This window comes from Panthera uncia, chromosome E1, assembly GCF_023721935.1.
Source record: "Panthera uncia isolate 11264 chromosome E1, Puncia_PCG_1.0, whole genome shotgun sequence".
In the NCBI taxonomy this organism is placed as follows: Eukaryota; Metazoa; Chordata; class Mammalia; order Carnivora; family Felidae; genus Panthera; species Panthera uncia.
Window position 1 is genome coordinate 28,711,135 of NC_064814.1, and position 15,034 is coordinate 28,726,168.

General features: G+C 37.7%; 1 protein-coding gene across 2 annotated transcripts in view; it reads left to right on the top strand.

The window, feature by feature from the left end:
• STXBP4 (syntaxin binding protein 4) overlaps positions 1-15,034 on the top strand; it is a 174,993-nt gene that overhangs the window by 21,023 nt on the left and 138,936 nt on the right. For both annotated transcript variants that reach the window (XM_049636450.1, XM_049636451.1), the window contains exons 5-8: positions 6,938-7,044; positions 7,231-7,450; positions 8,418-8,496; positions 14,933-15,027. In XM_049636450.1, coding sequence (XP_049492407.1) covers positions 6,938-7,044; positions 7,231-7,450; positions 8,418-8,496; positions 14,933-15,027 — 501 coding nt within the window. The remainder of the gene's footprint in view (positions 1-6,937; positions 7,045-7,230; positions 7,451-8,417; positions 8,497-14,932; positions 15,028-15,034) is intronic.

The following is a 15,034-nucleotide window of genomic DNA, read 5'->3' on the forward strand; positions in this document are numbered from 1 at the left end:
CCTCATCTGGCCATCTCTTCCCAAAGAGAGCTTCTTCCTCTGTTCCCAAACTTGATGAATGACACCTTCCAGTTGTACCAAGTTCGAAAACCTAACAGAAGCCTAACTACTTCCTCTCCCTTAACATTCCTCCCCAGTTTTATCAGCACATGCTGTTGACTTTTTTACTCTCTAAATATCACTTGAGCCCATCAGTCTTCTTGATCTCCACCACCAGCACATAGCTTTTAATCAGATCTTACAATAGCTTTGTCTGCTTTTATGCACCATGCCTATTTCCTCCCCAGCCTATCTAACTAATATTCAGTTGCCTGTATCACGTGACTTCTGCCCTCTACTTCTCTGGCTTTCCATTTTTATGCTTCCGGAGCGGTATTTTTTCAGTTTCCTGAAGTTCTTTCTCATATGCTGTACCCTCTGACTCAGAACACACCCATGCTGCTGCCGCCATGACTTCCAAATGTCTATTCAAAGACTAATTCCTAAGGAATGTGTTCTCGGTGCCCTCCAGTTTAGGCCAGGTCTTTTTTCCTATATGTGCTCCTAGATCCTGTTTCTTTCCTGAGATATCACCGATCTCAGTTTGTAGACACACATCCATATCTGTACTTATTTTATCAACTCTGTCTGGACGACAAGACAGTATGTTTCCTAGGTGGGAGGATTCTATCTGGTTTTATTCACAATAATACCCTTAGTCCCCAAAGTGATGCCTGGCATAAACTAATTGCTCAGTTAATATTTATGAATGAATGATCCCTTAGTCATTCTGTCATGTTTCTGCCTGTTCCCCATTCCCCTGCCACCATCTGGCTCCATACCAAGTCCCCTTCTTCCCTTGTCCTTTGTGTTACATTCTGGACACAAACTTTCTTTGAAGTTTTCACATGTTTTTGCTTCTTTGTTTTTCTGCTAATAGTGTAAGGAAAGCAGGCAGTGATCAAAAGCTTTTCTTCAAACCTGATACTACATTTCATATATCATTTAACTGATTCTAAGACATATATTAAAGCACATACATATAAGCTCTATGAGATGAGTCTTACAACCAATTTCATAGTGTAATTGGCAGCATTTTTTTCTCTTAGTGCTGTGTAAAATAATGGCCATCTTACAGTCAATGTCATCTTAAATTTGATAAATTCAGGACCTTTTTTTTTTTTTTAAGTCAAATCCTGTAGGTAAAGACAGCGATCACACAGATGTAGATACTAATGGTTAGTCATTGTTCACAGAGGATCAAAGTAGGACATATTTATCTTTCAGAGGAAGTCTGTTTTCAGAATGTGCTGATCCTAACCGTGGAACTCGGACCAAGGCCTCTGGATGACATAGTGTCTAGAAGCCAGTCCCATCAGTGGAAGCTAAGGAAGTAGCAACCCAAGAGGGTTCACTTTACAAGTCATTCTTTTCTCTTTTGCCATTATTACTACTGTCTGAGCCACCTTAATTTTCTCAGACTGTTTTCTGGCCCTGATTAATTTATTGTGGGCTTATTGTGTACCTGGCTGGGGGAAACAACCATGAAAAGGACATGGTTTTGGCCAACTGAAAAAAATCAGGGCTGTAGTTTGGAAGTTGCTGGATTAATGTGCTCTAATAGGAGAGAAAAAGCTATGTGGATGAATAGGGACAGCACAAAGTAAGTGTAATTACTGAGATAAGTAAAAGTGCTTTTGGGAAGAGAGGAACAGATAAGTAATTCCAGGCGATTGGGGCAAACTTATCTCAGAGCGAATGTTTGTACTTGGCGGTGAAGTTTAAGTGCCAGTTCATCAGGTGGAGAAGTGATGGGGTAGGTGGTGTGAACAACATTTTCTGAGAATAGATTGAAGAATTTGTATGCTGAGGAGGGAAGGTGGATGGTGAGGCTGGAGAAAGTAGATTGTAGGTAGTTTGTTGTGCTGAGTCTGGGAAGCTAAGGAATTTCAACTTTTCCTACCCATGGGCAGCCTTTAAAGGTTCTTAATTAGAGGAGTAAATAGGATTAAATTTGCTATCCATGTGAAAATTACAACAGGCATGGAATTCTGATTCAACTCACCTTTATTTGACATCTACAGTGTGCTAGAATTTCATCTATGTTACTTAATTACTAATAGCAACCTTGTGTGATAGGTATTTATCTCCACTTTACGGCTAAGAAAATGGAATCACATAGAGATTAAGCGTCTTGCCTAAATTCATATTAGTAACTGGCAGTAAAAGAAGTTGACAGTTTCTGAAAGTAATGGGAAAAGAACGGGAAGTCTTGCAGGAGCCTTCCCTAGTATTCAGGAATCAAGAGTTAGTTAAATCAGAGTCAGGCTGTATAGATGGTTTCTGATAACATGGTAACATGTTATTTAGAAAACTATATAATGGTTATTGTAAATGAACAGGGCTGGTGGTTTTTAACAGAAGTGTCTAAATGGTCAGGGATATGTTATGACTTCAACATCTTTGTAAATGTCAATGCAAAAGAATGCAGACCCTGAAGGTGGGCATGTGAAAGTGCTTGGCGCCTTGCCTGGCGCCTTATGCAGTTGCTCAGTAACTGCTGAATCAGAACCCAGACAGTGTGGAAGAGGCCTCGGCATGTCCCCGAAGTTAGTATCTTCACATATACATTAATCCAACTGGGGCAAGATTCACTGGTTTTGAATGCCAGACTTTTACGGAAATAGCTGTGTTTTAGTTTGCAGGTTCTGACTTTTAAACAGGTTCAGAAATTCACATGATCAGCAAAAATTTTTTTTTAGGGGGAAAAAAAAAAAAAAAAAACGCTGTAAATACTTTTTAGTAAAGGAAAAAATATATATAAACACCAAAAGCTGCAGTTAGAGGGCATTATTCTTCGTCCCTTTTCTGACTCTTGTCCTGATGGAAAATGCTACTTCGGTACCTCAGTGTGCTTTAATATAAGATACATTAAATTGTGTTCATGGGAGCTTTTCCCTCTGTACTGCTAATACTGTACACTCTGAGAAGAAAATGTGGAAGATAGCAGGTCTGCTGAAACCCTGTTGCCTACCTGTTTTTTTTTTTTTAATGTTTATTTGTTTATTTCTTTGAGAGAGAGAATGCGCGAGCACACTAACAGGGAAGGGGCAGGGGCGGGGGACAGAGGATCTGAAGCAGGCCCTGTGCTGACAGCAGAGAGCCCAATGCAGGGCTCAAACTCACGGCCCGTGAGATCATGACCTGAGCAGACACTTAACCAACTGAGCCACCCAGGTGCCCCCACCTGTGTGTTTTCAGTAGCCTTTTCCTCTGCAACCCTGACAGCCAGCTGTGGTCTATATAAGATACGTGGATACGGGAGCTCCCTCCAACAATTTTTAATTCAGATCTATGTTTTTTGTGGATTTGTGGATTAGCTCTTGTGCCTCTCCCTGCCCCCTTCCCCTCTCACTCTCTCTCTCTATTTGTTTATGAACATCTAGCTAGCAAGTTGTAGAGCTCAAATTAGCATTCGGGTCTATCCGGCTGCCACACCTCCTGCTCTTTCCTCTTCTGTCCACTGTGTCTGAAGGCCCCTGCCCAAATGGAAGAACTGCCATCTGACAGTATGTACTGTCTGCCACCCTGATTCTAAAAAATCCTTTTTTTTCCTTGTCAGTGTCCTTTAATTTTTTTTTAATGTTTTTTTTATTTTTGAGAGAGAGAGAGAGAGAGAGAGAGAGAGACAGACAGAGCGTGAGCAGGGGAGGGACAGAGAGAGAGAGAGGGAGACAGAATCCGAAGCAGGCTCCAGGCTCCGAACTGTCCGTGCAGAGCCCGACGTGGGGCTCGAACTCACAAACCATGATAGCGTGACCTGAGCCGAAGTCAGACGCTTAACCGACTGAGCCACCCAGATACCCCTCCTTGTTGGTGTCCTTGAAAGCTTTGCTCCAGTGAAACAGAGCTTTCTTCTGTCTTCGTTTTCCCCTTTTCTCTCCCTAAATTGTTGCCAGGCTTTGTGATACAAGTCAATAGTAGGATAGCCATTAAATTTTAGTTGCAATCTACCTTATTGAACTGATTCCAATAAAGAGCTGGAACCATTGATTCCAAATGGCCTAGGGCTGGATTTAATAATGACATTTATTTAATTTCACTTACTTATTAATTTATTTTGAAATTAGATTAAAAATTTCTCTATTTGACCCTTACTTCCAATATAGAACTGGAATATAAAACCAAAACATAATTCAGCTAGCTAAACACATTGTTGGGGCAGATATTATGAGCTCCTTTTTATTTGGGGGGGATGGAGAATTTCTTTTCTTTTTGATGATGTGACATTTGACACATATAAATGGAGCATAAAAATAGAATGAACACCTATGAATCTGCTTAGAGTTCACTTAGAGTTACTTAGACTTAAGAAGTAGAAAATTTTAGGTACTACTCAGGCTTCCTGTGTCCATTCCCTGATCACATTCCCCACCCTTCCTCCTGGAAATAAGCACTCTAGAATTTTGTTTATTCTCCCCCATTATTAGCCTTATCTTTTTGCCTGTGGCAGAAAGGTTGTTTTTCTTGTTTGTTACTGTTTCATCTTAACCTTGGGTAGATAGCTGTTCTAAAACAAAAATTTAGCATATTAAATTACAAGCTAATGTACATAAATGTCTAAGTATGTCTGGATAGAGTTGATTTACATGCATATGTAATCAAACTCTGTAATAAGGTTTGGGCCCAGGCAACTACAGAACTGTGTTTATAAAATCTTATAAAAAAAGCTCTTTCGTTTTACTGAATATGTAGTATCCTTCTGGTAGGTACTTTGCTTTGTCTTTTCCAGCATTACTGTTGTGTTTTACTCCTCATACATTTGTCAATAGAAGGGGGGAAAAATCACTTGTCAATATAGCACTTGTGTTGTGTTCTCTGACTTTGCTAGTTATATTTATAAAATTGAAATTTTCAAATTTTATGTATTTTAAAATCAAATTTTTTTTAGTTTAATTTTTTGAGTAATGTTCAGAATTTAGAAGAGTTGTAGAGTCATGCATTTAGGTTATAGTGTCTTTTACGTAGTATTTGAAATGACATTTCCATAAAATTTTTTGATATTTTATATTTATTTATTTTCCTGTGTACTTAGTATTCAGTGTAAGAGATAGCACTTGGTATCTTTTTTTTTTTAATTTTTTTTAATGTTTATTTCTGAGAGAGAGAGAGAGAGAGAGCACAAACAGGGGAGGGGCAGAGAGAGAGGGAGACACAGAATCCAAAGCAGGCTCCAGGCTCTGAGCTATTGGCACAGAGCCCGATGAGGGGCTCGAACTCACAGATCGCAAGATCATGACCTGATCTGAAGTCAGACGCTCAACTGACTGAGCCACCCAGGTGCCTCACTAAATATCTTTTTAAAAAACAAAAAAAATAGCTATTGTTATTTAGTAGTGAAGTAACTATAGATTACCATTATTATATATAATGAAGTTCAGATTGAAGATCAGTTAGTTTTCTAAGGAATATATCTTAGAATATATCGTAGATAAGACTTTGAAGGGAGATATTTCCTTGAATTTGTAGAACTTAATTAAATGCCATTAGGGTAAAAATCTAGCTCTTTTAACCATATAAGCTTCTTCCCTCATTACAGAAATATTGCCTTCTATCTTTGAGAATAATTGAGACATGTCTTAGGAGCTGAAAATGAAAAGAGCTCATTCTTCTTTTCCAGTTTGAATTAAGGAAAAGGACAGGTAAAGACCGAGAAACTTAAATTAAATTAAATGAAATCTTGTCATCAGTAGGCTCTGTTCTTATCCAGTTAGGCTAGTTATAGCCAGAGCTGGGTCTTAGCAGACAACGCAAGGCAGCCGGTTAGAAGTGGTCATCCTTGGGGCGCCTGGGTGGCGCAGTCGGTTGAGCGTCCGACTTCAGCCAGGTCACGATCTCGCGGTCCGTGGGTTCGAGCCCCGCGTCAGGCTCTGGGCTGAGTTCGAGCCCCGCGTCAGGCTCTGGGCTGATGGCTCGGAGCCTGGAGCCTGTTTCCGATTCTGTGTCTCCCTCTCTCTCTGCCCCTCCCCCGTTCATGCTCTGTCTCTCTCTGTCCCAAAAAAAAAAAAAAAACGTTGAAAAAAAAATTAAAAAAAAAAAAAAAAAAAAGAAGTGGTCATCCTTAGTAGGACATGAGTAAAGCTGAATATACAACCAGCTAGACCTGCATCACAGGAGTTATGACGGATCCAGTAAAGAGCTGAAATATGGGTAGGATCAATCTAACTAAGATCCTTGACTGAATTTTTAGAAATCTTACTGCGGAGGGGCGCCTGGATGGTTCAGTTGGCTAAACGTCTGACTTGGGCTCAGGTCATTATCTCCCAGTCCATGGGTTCAAGCCCTGCATCAGGCTCTGTGCTGACAGCTCACAGCCTGGAGCCTGTTTGGGATTCCGTGTCTCCCTCTCTCTCTGCCCTTCCCCCACCCATGCTCTGTCTGTCACTCTCAAAAATAAAGAAACATTAAAAAAAATTTTTTTTAAATCTTACTATGGAATGAATCTTACCAATTTGGTGGGATGAGAGATGCAGGAATGCTCAGAAACTAAAGTGAATGAGTCTTGCACTCTGAAATATTCTAGAATTATTTCACTTTATCACAGAGTCAGAGCTGTATCTGTCTCATACGTAGTACCAAGCTTTTAAAACAGGTCTTTTCCTGGTGTGCCAGGCAGGCTGTGTCTTAATCTAGGCATATATGTATTCATGTATGTCTTCAGGATTCTTTAGTGTGCAAATTTAGCCTGTGTATGCACGAACCATTCCATTTCATCCACATGTAGGCAAACTAGCTAAAAACTTTTTGCTATTGAAGTTCTTTGTCCAGTATTTTCTTTTCACTCTTTTTTTAAGAGACTGTTGACTAAAATTTTTCTTTGGTTTGGTTACATCAGTTTTTTTTTTTTTTTTTAAACCATCAATCTTAGTTTCTTTATATATATTACTTTTTTCGTTAGGATGGACGTTTGAAGCCAGGAGATCAACTTGTCTCAATAAACAGGGAATCTATGATTGGTGTATCCTTTGAAGAAGCAAAAAGCATAATTACCAGAGCCAAGTTAAGGTAACTCTCCTATCCATAAAGTAGAATGAGTTTTTTAGCATGTCTTCTCAAAAATAGTAATTTAAGAGACTTAAATACTTTAGACCCTAAAAGAAGTATATTTTCATAATATTTGAAACATTATCTTAAAATTCAATTGTACCATATCCATAACCTATCCATAAAGTTATTGCTTTTTAATGCTAGGTCAGAACCTGCTTGGGAGATAGCCTTCATAAGACAAAAGTCGGATGGCAGTCATCTAGAAAATCCATCTTGTACATCCCTTTTACAAGCTTCAGGAGAATATGGACCACAAGCCTCAACATTTAGCCTTCTTCCTTCTCCCCCTGAAATACTAATTCCAAAGACTTCATCTACTCCCCAAACTACAGATACCATTTTATCTTCTTTTAGGAGAAATCAGGTAATCTTACATTTCTCTGTATATTTATCCGGTCTGTATATTTTTATGTTTGTTACATACACATAGAATTATAATTTCGGCAATGCAGTTTATTTACTTGAAAGATCTTTTCTTTTTTTCCTGCTTAAGAATTTTATGCTGTGCCGTGTCAATAATACAGTTTTTCAAGTCAGTGTGTCTTTGGTTCAGAAAGTCAAGATCAGGGAGGGCCTTGCAAAGATATGCCTAGATAGCACTCAAAACTGTGTTAGGCATGTCATATTTATTTTCAGAAAATGTCTAATGGTTTCTTGTTATTCCTATTTTCTGCTTGACTGAAGACAGGCAGTCTACCTTTTTGTTCTTAGCTTATTCTCCTGCACAGTGAGACAGTAATCCTGATTACCCAGTGTAGGTGGATATGGTTCCCTCACGTGTGTATGCTAATACCTAGTTCACCCCAGTAGAATCACACAGAAGGAGGAGTTTCTACATCAAAATCAGCAGTTCATTACTAATTGCTGCAGTGCCCTAACAAATCAAAGTTAAAACAAATAGAGCATATACTCTTAAATTCCATGTTAGCTATAGAACAAAATAGGAAACTCAGGTAGGCTTTCAATGAATGGAATAAAATTCATCAAAGGTAATTTCAGTTTCAGGTGCCTGCTAATAAGATGCAGAGTGTAATATTATCTGTCAGCCTCTTCTACTTTTTTTATTTGGGGTTATAATACCTTTCCAAAGATAAGGTACATGGCCTTATGTTTTGTTGTCCTTGGACAGCATAGAGCTGAAAGCAGTTGTTACCTTTAATTCTGAAATGCTTTGCTTGAAGATAAATATACCAAAATTTTAGAGATTTCATATTTTTTGGACCACAGCTTTAATCTTATAAACCATTCTTTTTATGTTAACGTGAGCTTCTAGTCTGGTCTTTGACCTACTTTAGAAAATGACATTTTATATTCTTCCTTTTCTTTCATAGATAAAAACTGGATACAAGAAAACAGAACAGACTCCAATTACTTCTTCAGAAAACAGCCCTACGGATATGTCTAATACAGGTAAATGCACATTTAATTCCTCTTTACTGTTATTTCTTTCAATTACTCTTTCTCAACGAGGAGTACATAATGTGACTTAATAGACTTTAAAGAAGGGTGCATTATGCCTTTTTTCCTTCAATGAATAAAAGAGTAAAATGAATGTATTGTGCAGTGGTCCTTGTTCGATTATGATTTTTATTAGAAATTTTCCTTAACAAAGAGTTGAAATTTTAAGATGCATTATCATAGCGGTATCTGTGAAGCTGTAATAACCAATGGACGGTTGAAACCAAATAATGTAAACTCGCCTTTAAATCAAGATTAGGCTGCCTTGTCCTTTTAGTGAAATACTGATGAGGTTTATTAAACCCACCTTTAAGAGGTATTATAGATAGGAGCATAGCTTAAGAAATATGTTTTTTTAAGAAGAGATTATTATAGATGTAAGTTAGAAAGAACATCAATGTTATGAATTGAATATTATTGCTTATGATTACCATAAAATGATTTACTGACTTTTTCAAACAATGAAGTATTAACTGTGTAACCTACATAAGAAAAGAATTTTTATCAAACTGTAAAGTATCTGTTAGTGGCTGAGATATCAAGAAAAAAAAGCCTTCCTTTTAAATTACCTCCAAAAATTAAGTACTACAACAACAATCAAAAAGCCATGCTTATAGAAAGGAAATTTTAATTACATATGTTTAAATTATAATGCAAACTGTTACCTGTATATTTTAATTTTTAATGGCATTAATCTAGATCAAAATTGTAAAATAAGGACAAGTTAGTATAAATTATATAGTATGATAGTCCACTTGGGCTACTGTAACAAAATACCACAGACTGGGTGGCTTATCAACAACAGACATTTATTTCTAACAGTTCTGGGGGCTTGAAGTCCAGGATTATGGTGTTGGCAGGGTCCCGGTAAGAGCCTTCTTCAGGTTGCAGGCTTACCATCATGTCCTCATGTGGGGAGGCAGTAGGAAAGCCTATGGGATCTCTTTTATAAGAACACTAATCCCATCCATGAGCTCCTCTCTTATCACCTAAGGCATCTCCTAATGCCATCATCTTTGAGGGTTAGGGTTTCAACATGTGAATGTGGGGAGGACACAAACATTCAGACCACAGCACACAGGCACCACACTTAACAGGAACTTAAAGCGGATTCCATAGTGGTTTCCTCTGATTTGGAGCAGTATTTACCAGTGGGTCGGCAGCAGTCTTTAGCCATAAATTATATGCCCTTTTACTGGGTGGAGCCTGTTGACTCTTAGAAACTTTATTAGTATTATCCCCTTAATGTAATTAATTTCTATTCTCTGGATGTATTGTTTTTTCTCATGTGAGAAAAAAAAAGGTAAATGAAAAAAACAAACGATGGTGAGGATACATTTATATAACATATTTTTAATTTGGAAAGTAATTGAGGGGCACCTGGGTGGCTCAGTCGGTTAAGCATCTGACTTCAGCTCAGGTCATGATCTCACGGCTTATGAGTTTGAGCCCCACGTCTATCTCTGTGCTGACAGCTCAGAGCCTGGAAACTGCTTGGGATTCTGTGTGTGTCTCTCTCTCTTACCCTCCCCTGCTCACGCTCTGTCTGTCTCTCTCTCAAAAATAAAATAAACATTAAAACAAACAAACAAAAAAAGAAAGTAATTGAACTACTCAATGCTTCTCAGTCTTTTATTAATTCAAGAAGCATTTACTGAGTATGTCCTATATGTAGAAAACATAGTTCAGTAGGAATTATGAAGGAGTTAGGATATTTTCCATGAACTATTTAATAGTCTATGGTGAAATAAAACATGGAGTTAAAAAAAAACTTTCATTATTCAGATTAGAACATATATACGTATGTGTCTATTTTATTGAATAACTGCTGTTTGCAGTGTTCTTTGTTAACTGGAGCAGGATGTGAGTGGTCTTCATGCTCAGAGGAACATACTGTTTTGTCACAAACAGTGCAAAGACATGAAGGAAGTGGATTGAGGAGAGAAATGGGTGAGCGTGGTGTAGGGAAGGCACAGGCTCTGAATGCAAATGTCAGACCCAGACGTTCATGTCTTTGCTCCTAAATTATCAGCTGTGTGACTTTGAAATAGTCGCCTAGTGGGTCTTTGTGAGCTAGTACTCCTGTGTGAAATCATGCACATCAGGCACTTAACACTGTAATTGGTACATAGCATATGCTCAGTAAAGTTTGCTGTTACTAATATTACAGAACCCACAGACTAAGGTGTAGCTCAGATAATATTCCAGGGCATGTTTTTAGAGCAGAAGCAAAAGCTCCCATCCTTTAATTCAATTCTGCATCCTCCCGCCACCCCCCAAAACTAGTACATAGTAAAGGATTTGCCACAACATGCAGAATTCTTAGCAAAAAACAGACATCATCCAGATCTTGAAAGAAGTGGTAAACATCATTCGATGGATGAAGGAGATCATCCCAAGTGAAGAGGTACCATGAGCAATAGTAAAGAACTAAGGACCAGCTAGGTGTCAGATGATCCTAGGAGGCAGATCTGATTAGAGCAAAGGGATCCCAGAGCGATGAATAAAATGAAGTAAATTTACATCAGTGACTAAAATAGACAATACCATATTTTGTAATAGAAAAATGATTTAATGAAAAATACATTTGAGTGAGTAAGCTGTATGAAAAGTAAATATTAAAATGCAATTAAAACAGAACAGTTTCCTAGGGTAGAATTAGCATTGAGTTAGTCCTAGATTTTTACTTTCACATAAATGTCGTAGGCCAAATGTTTCTGTGGGGGGAAAAAAAACCAAAATCAACTCTAAATTATCTCTAGGTAACTTATCTATGTTGTGATTTGTCTGTTATAAGCACTTAATTATAGATTGTTCCCAAATTAGACCATTAACTGTCACATCTAAATTCCTTTGGCCAGCTGGTATTTATTAAAAAAATGTAAACAAGTTTGGGGCGCCTGGGTGGCGCAGTCGGTTAAGCGTCCGACTTCAGCCAGGTCACGATCTCGCGGTCCGTGAGTTCGAGCCCCGCGTCAGGCTCTGGGCTGATGGCTCGGAGCCTGGAGCCTGTTTCCGATTCTGTGTCTCCCTCTCTCTCTGCCCCTCCCCCGTTCATGCTCTGTCTCTCTCTGTCCCAAAAATAAATAAAAAACGTTGAAAAAAAAAAAAAAATGTAAACAAGTTTTAATGTTAACCTCAACAAAAATTAATTGAGGCAAATCTACCTCTGTTCCCATCTCAAAATTATTCCAAAGTGTAAAACTGGTTAGAATTTTAAAAATCCACACACTAGTCGAATATGTTTTTAACAACTTTTCTATTATATAAATTTATTTCAGAACCCACAGCCATTTGGTTACCTATTGCTATAAGGTAACCAACACATGATCTTATAAGTGGGCTGAAAACATACTAAAGACATTCCTAAAAAAATTAGTAAAGAATTATTGCGTAAAGAAATGTTATCGTTGCTTTAACTTTGCCATAACACAAACCACAGTCCTCCCACACTAAGGTTTTAGAACTGAAACCAAATAGTGATAGGGAAAGATATCCATGGAGGGTTCATGGTACAAACCAAATGGTTTTGATCCTGCCCTCTTAAACATTCTCTTTCTTCTCCTAAAAAGAGGAATAGAAAAGAAGATCCAAGAGAATAATAAGCCATCCTTTGAAAATCCTCACTCCCCTAGAGAGGAGCAAATCAAGAGCTTGAGGCCAGAATTGAGAGATGTCACTGGCAAATGGGAAAAGCTGTCTGTCTATGGAGGCTTTTCAGGTCAAGCTATTCTGAATTACCAAAGCATGCCAGATTTATGCACAAATCCTCCTAAGGTTTTGACTCAAAGATATAGGTTTAGGGGAAGGTCATCTGAAAGAAAGTGAGATTTTGTTAAGCCATGATTGCATATTGTTCAATGGGGGGGTTAGTGTAATTTTACATTAAATCTTTTAAAATATTTTGCTTTGTTAATATTAACAATATTCGATAGTGTTCATTAATAGTTTTCTATGGTTTTTTATTTTACCTTTACAATCCCAGTAAGGTGGACTCTTTTATTCTACTTTACAGATGAGAAAACCTGATAAAAGATACAACACTTAAGAATAATGGCTTTGGGGCACCTGGGTGGCTCAGTCGGTTAAGTGTCTGACTCTTGATTTGGGTTCAGGTCATGATCTCACAGTTCTTGGGATCGAGCTGTGCTGACAGCATGGAGCCTGCTTGGGATTCTGTCTTCCTCTGTCTCTGTTCCTCCCTGACTCTTGCTTGCTCTCTTACTTGCACTCTCTAAACAAACAAACAAAAGAAAAAGAATAATAGCTCTGGGAGTCACAAGAGTTTAGAAACCTGACATGGTCACCTACTAGCTATGTGATCATAGGCTAGTTTCTTTATGTTTTTGGGCCTTGATCTCTTCATCTTTTCAATGGGAATAGCAACATATATGTCATATGGTTATAGTAAAGCTTAATGAGTGTATCTATATGAAGTACTTAATGCACTGCCTAGCTAAAAGTAAGCGTGAATAAGAGCTGATCTTCTGTTAATTTCCACTGTTACACATAGCAAATTTTTATGCTTAGATCTAGGAGAATGTAGGTGAGAATGAAGGTCTTAGTGTGGGTTGGATGCTGTGTGTGTCCCTGTCCTTCCCTCTCTGTCTGCTCTCTCTCCCTCCCATCCCCCATCCCTTCCACACATTTACACTTGAATTGAGTAATTTACTCCCAGGATTAAGATTATTGGTCTGAAATCATAATTAAGTTAGCTTGGGTCCACCTAGTATTCATGTGCCTTAACTGCAGGTCAGGCACCAAGCTGAAGGTCATTGTCAAGCCTCACAAATCCATACCTTAAAAATGAAAAATAAAAGTTTGACTTATCTGCTGTTGGGTCTTCTATACCACTCCATGCCGATCTTTTGTGCCACACTATAGGTTTGGCACAGAATTTCACTTAAGAGAAAAAAATATAGATACAGATATATAGATATATACTATTTTTTGTCTCATAGCTAAAAATTAGGTATCATGTTAACAAAAGAGACTTTGCTGCTTTTATCGGAATTGTATAATAGAAGTCTATTATACTAAAATCACGCTTGCTTAAGGTTTGATTCCACTTGAAACTAAAAGTCAGTAACCATTTTTTTTATGATCTTGACACCTATAAGCTATATTCAAGATTTTACATAGAATGTTAAGGATGTGTTAAAGGTTTAGAGGAAGACTATTTATTTTCATATGCGCTTCTTATGTTCTTAAGAAAGAGAATGCAAATCATTTTGTACTTAGAGACAGATGCTCTGAGAAATTTAAAAAAATTAAAACACTGCATAAAGATGTGACATTTCAAAAAGTTTTTTCTCTTCCTCTTGTTTCTATGTAGAACTAGTAAAATACCATTTAGAAGTGTATTTAGAATAGTGACAATTTAGATGTAAGGATTGACATGAATTACAGGAATTTGTTTCACAAACTTTGTCATATTAAAACAAATAATTTTTCGGGGCTCCTGGGTGCCTCAGTCGGTTAAGTGTCCGACTCCTTTGATTTTGGCTCAGGTCATGATCACACGGTTTGTGAGTTCTAGCCCCACATCGGGCTCTGTACTGACAGTGCAAAGCCTGCTTGGGATTCTTTCCCTTTATCTCTGCCCCTCCCCTCCTTGCGCTCTCTCTTTCTCTCTCTCTCTCTGTCTCTGTCTCACAACATAAATAAACTGAAAAAAAATGAAAAAAAAACAACAAATAATTTTTCAAGGTCTAGTCCCTTGTGGCGTCTGGTCTCTTACTCATGCAGCAAGGACAAAGGCACATCTAAATCATCAGTGGAGTTTGAGAAGGTTGTTAGGATGGGTGAGAGGTGTATGAAATTTAATTCTTGAAAGTCCATCTATGCTCCTTGAAATATAACCCTTCTGTAAAATAAGAAATAGGATTTTTGGTTCCAGAAGTTCTGAGTCTATCATACTTAAGGTGCAAACTTGAAACAATTTGCATTTATGAGTTTTTCCTTAGTACCTTCAGAACTCCCCTAACAAAACCCCATTTGCCTGTCAAAGAAGTATCACGATCTTTTTGAATTCCTAATACGATTTTACTTATTTGGAAGAAAAAAGACTTCGGTTTACAACGAGTAAGACATGATGATGATGGGGTAGTGGTAGGATATATGTTTGTCTTTTAAATTAATATTTCCATGGGACTTAATGCGTAATTGGCCATTCTTTTTATATCATATCTTTTAATGCTTTAGTGAAGCTGATTGATATAATACATTTTAGATTTAAAGAAAAAAAAATCATGAAAACAAAAGTGAAAACTGCCAACTGATTAGCCAGAATTATTTTTGAACAGCAGGAACCCAGAACACATTCTGTCAAATGAAAAGTTCTATTCCAATTAAATTTCCAATTAACGTGCACCCTGTTGTCTCTTAGATATTGCCCCTGCCTGGACTGATAATTATGGACCACAAGGAAAGAAGATTTCCCTAAATCCTTCTGTTCGCCTTAAGGCCGAGAAACTGGAAATGGTAAATA